This window comes from Monoraphidium neglectum (assembly GCF_000611645.1).
Source record: "Monoraphidium neglectum strain SAG 48.87 unplaced genomic scaffold scaffold01005, whole genome shotgun sequence".
Classification (NCBI taxonomy): domain Eukaryota; kingdom Viridiplantae; phylum Chlorophyta; class Chlorophyceae; order Sphaeropleales; family Selenastraceae; genus Monoraphidium; species Monoraphidium neglectum.
In genome coordinates, this window is record NW_014012623.1 from 11,694 (window position 1) to 15,207 (window position 3,514).

Below are 3,514 nucleotides of genomic sequence, written 5' to 3' on the forward strand. Positions count from 1 at the left end.
GGCTGCCGTTCGCAGACGGGGCGCGGCACGGCTGTCAGTGGCTTTTGACCAAACCCCCTGTTGTGTGCGAGTGGGCGATATTTCGCCTGGCTTCGATGTGTCTTAGAGGCTTGTCAGCTTGATAGTTGCTGGAGGGGCTTACGTGCCTGGCAGGGCCAGCAGATGAACTGATTGCGATGCCGCCGGTGGCGGCGCTCTGTGGTGAGTGGCCCCTCACTTTGGCGTTGCGGCGAGTGGCGCCACACAATCTTTCGGGAATGGACGTGCGCCAGGCAATGTGGCTGCTGACGCGCCAGGAAGCAGAGGGCTACGCAATCGCGCTGCGTCGATTGTACATCAAGCGAAGTGATCAATTCAGAATACACACCCTGCACATTGTTGCGCAGTGTCTGCAGAAACACCTCGGCAGCTTCCTCGCAGAGGCACTCGCTATGCTCTTGGTGACACCAGCGATGACGGCGCCTCAACATCCGAATCATTGGCTCCGCTGGCCTTGCGCTCCAGGGACCCGGACCCCGGGCCGCCCTCGCCGACGACGACCGCCCCATCGCTCCCGCCCTCCACAGCGTCGCCGCCGCCGGCGCCGCCGCTGAGGGGCTCGTAGGCGCCATCGCGGTCGGGGCGGCGGAGGAGGCAGCAGCAGAACGTGCGCACAAAGAACTGCCAGGCCTGCGGCGCGTATAATTTGGAGCGCGGCGGTGGGAACAGGGTGAGCCGCATAGCCGTGAACAACACTGGTACCATGCTCCAACAGCCCCTGGCATCAGCCACACAGGCAACTGCCGCACAGCTGGAAGCCCGCACTTGTGCTGCAGCGATGCCCAGGCGGGTCGCCTGGCTGCCCCCCGCTGCCGGCAGGGCTGCCGCTCACCGCGACCAATTGGTGCCACAGCCACACAAAGATGCCCCTCGTGTCCTTGGGCAGGAGCCTGTCGCCGCGCAGCCTGGGGCAGCACGTGCGGCCGCAGGAGCAGTGGATGGTGAGCAATCTCAATTTGTGCTCGATATAAAGTTGAGGCACGCCTTGGATGTGTGAATGCACGGTCACATGAGTGATGGAGTCGCCTCCACTCCAGGGAAGAGCATGTGTGCAGCGGGCGGCCTTGGCCAGCCGGCAGCTGAATGGGCATGGGGCTTTGCTAAGGAAGGGCGAAAGAAAGACAGCAGTGGCGCGGCGCCGCAACCGTGGGAAGCTCAGCAGCAGCGGCTGCAGAGGCGGCGGCGCATGGCGCACGGCGCTCGCCTGTGATTTCCGTCCACCAGGTGCATCACGGCCGCGTAGATCGACGCGACGGCGCCCAGCGTGGCGGCCGCCCCCAGAAGGAACATGATGACCATCTTTGACGTCGAGGGGGGTTCGAGGCGGGGGTTGCTTGAAGGCGGGCAAGCGGGGTCGACTAAAAAGAGTTCGCGACGGCACAATGCAATGACACCGGACGCGCGGCGGGCCGTGGCGCAAGGCGCGAAGCTGTAGGCGGCCGGCCGCGCAGGGGCACCATCACAGTCGGCGCGTCGCCACGCGGTCCGCGGCCGTGGGCGGAGCGGGCTCCGTGCAGAGGCATGCGCAGCTGTGCCGATGGCCCCCCCAGCTGCTGTGTTGTTGCCGCAGCACCCAGCGCCTCGCCGCACCTGGTACCGTGCGGCCTCTGAAGGGTTTGTGCCGGCCAGGATCTGGCCGGTCATCATTCCTGGGGGAAGGGGGGGGGGCAAGAGGCGGATAGTGGGAGCAAGAGGAGACGCTCCGCCTTGTTGACCGATTCGGCCAGCTTCGAATCCCTTTGAGAAAGCGCTGCAACTGGCTGAAGCGCTGCTGCACCGGGACCCACCGCCAAGTCCCTGCCCCAGAGAGGGCGCACCACAATCACCCACTGCACTTGTATCGCTGCGCTCCTCTGTGCACACATAACATACAATAGGCCTGCACGCCTGGCAGACGCCTGTTTACTCAATCCCTTACGCAACCACAGGCCCCCACATGCGAGAGAGAGGAGACGGCAGGAGCAAATGGCACACACCCATGCGGCGCAGGCGCCCGGTCCCTGCAGTATTCCACCCACCGGGGATTGACACCAGCCCCACCACGCTCATCTGGTTGAGCAGCGGCGTCATGGCCAGCTTGACCGCGCGCGCCACAGGCTCCCGCGTCGCCTCCCAACGCGTCGCGCCCAGGGCCAGCAGCTTCTCAACGCGGTCGGCGCCTGGCGGATGGGGGCGCGCATTGCCGGGGTGGGCGGCTGGGGGTTGGATACTGATGTCGTTCGTCGGCTTGTGCTGGGGCGAAGCCCCGGCAAGGGTGCACCACCCATCGCCGGTCCCCGCGAGGCTGTACGCCGCTCGTTACACACACCGCTCTTTGCCCAGGCCCCATTGCAGGAACGCGGCGAACGGCGAAGGCCCTGCGCTGGCCGCCATGAGCAAGGGGTGCAAAGGCAGGTGGCGACGCCACAACCAGAAAGGCACGGGGCTGTATGGGTGTGTGTGGGTGTGTCTGGGGTCAGGGTGGAGGCGCCGTTCCCCATCAGGGTGCAGCCGCGATTCCAACTCCACCCACCAGATGAGAGCTCCTCAATGATGGTACCCAGGCCGACAGATATACCGGTGATGGTGTTGCCCAGCACCCTGAGGCAGTGGATACGCAGGTGCGGGGGACGGGGGGTGGGGTTATTGTGGGAGACCGTGCCCAGGGCAGGGAGTGTATGCCTGGGATGCACCGTGGAGCGCAAGCCGTCCACCCTTTGCGGAGCATAACGTTTTGCTCTGGCGGCGGAGCACAGGCTGCGCCCCGCCGGCTTCTAATGACCTCATTCCTGCTCGCGCTGCGTTCGCCCCTCGCGCCCGAGCTCCAGATCCCAGCGCAAGGGAGCGGGGCAGATTGCGGTCCGTCTCACATTCCGAGGATGGGTATGAGGTACTGGGGTGTCCACCAGGGGTCGACCCTCATCACCACCAGCAGTGCGTAGGCCATGATGGCGGAGGAGCTACCCCCCACAATAACCAGCGTGTTGAGGAACACGCCCTGGGGGGGAGGGGTGTACGTGTATGATTGCATGTGTATGTGTGCGAGTTTGATTTTGTGTGCTGTCTGTGTTTTGTGTTCTGTGTGCTGTGTATGTGTGCATGCATGTGTGTCCATGTGTGTGTGTGTGTGTGTGTGTGTAGGTGACAGGGATGAGAGGGGAGATGCATTTTACAGGTGCCCCGGAGACGCGGCCGCCTCAAGATGGCTGCGGTGCAGGCTGAGGGATGCCAAAATGCTCAAGACGGTTCTCAGGACCGGCACAGCAGGCCGGAGCTGCCATGAGCGCCCCCGTTGGAAGAGCGATGGAGACAGGTGAACTAGGGCTTTTTAGCGTCGACAGCGGGGGTGCGCACCCTGAATGTTTTGGAGGGGCGGCCCACGGCCTCCACCGCGGACACCCAGACCATGAAAGCGCAGTAGAGCAGCACCAGCCACGCGCGGCCGTAGTCGAATATGGGCACTGCAGTGGGGCGGCGCGGCGGGTCGGGGTCGGGG

At 64.8% G+C, this 3,514-nt stretch overlaps 1 protein-coding gene across 1 annotated transcript in view; it reads right to left on the reverse strand.

The window, feature by feature from the left end:
- Window positions 1–429: 429 nt before the first annotated feature.
- Window positions 430–3,514, reverse strand: part of MNEG_6275 (hypothetical protein) — a gene marked incomplete at both ends in the record, with an annotated part of 4,189 nt that continues 1,104 nt past the window's right edge. Inside the window, 8 exons of the mRNA XM_014045252.1 lie at window positions 430–669; window positions 872–944; window positions 1,235–1,338; window positions 1,630–1,688; window positions 2,058–2,198; window positions 2,552–2,619; window positions 2,889–3,016; window positions 3,373–3,479. Of these exons, the coding sequence (XP_013900706.1) occupies window positions 430–669; window positions 872–944; window positions 1,235–1,338; window positions 1,630–1,688; window positions 2,058–2,198; window positions 2,552–2,619; window positions 2,889–3,016; window positions 3,373–3,479 (920 nt within the window). The remainder of the gene's footprint in view (window positions 670–871; window positions 945–1,234; window positions 1,339–1,629; window positions 1,689–2,057; window positions 2,199–2,551; window positions 2,620–2,888; window positions 3,017–3,372; window positions 3,480–3,514) is intronic.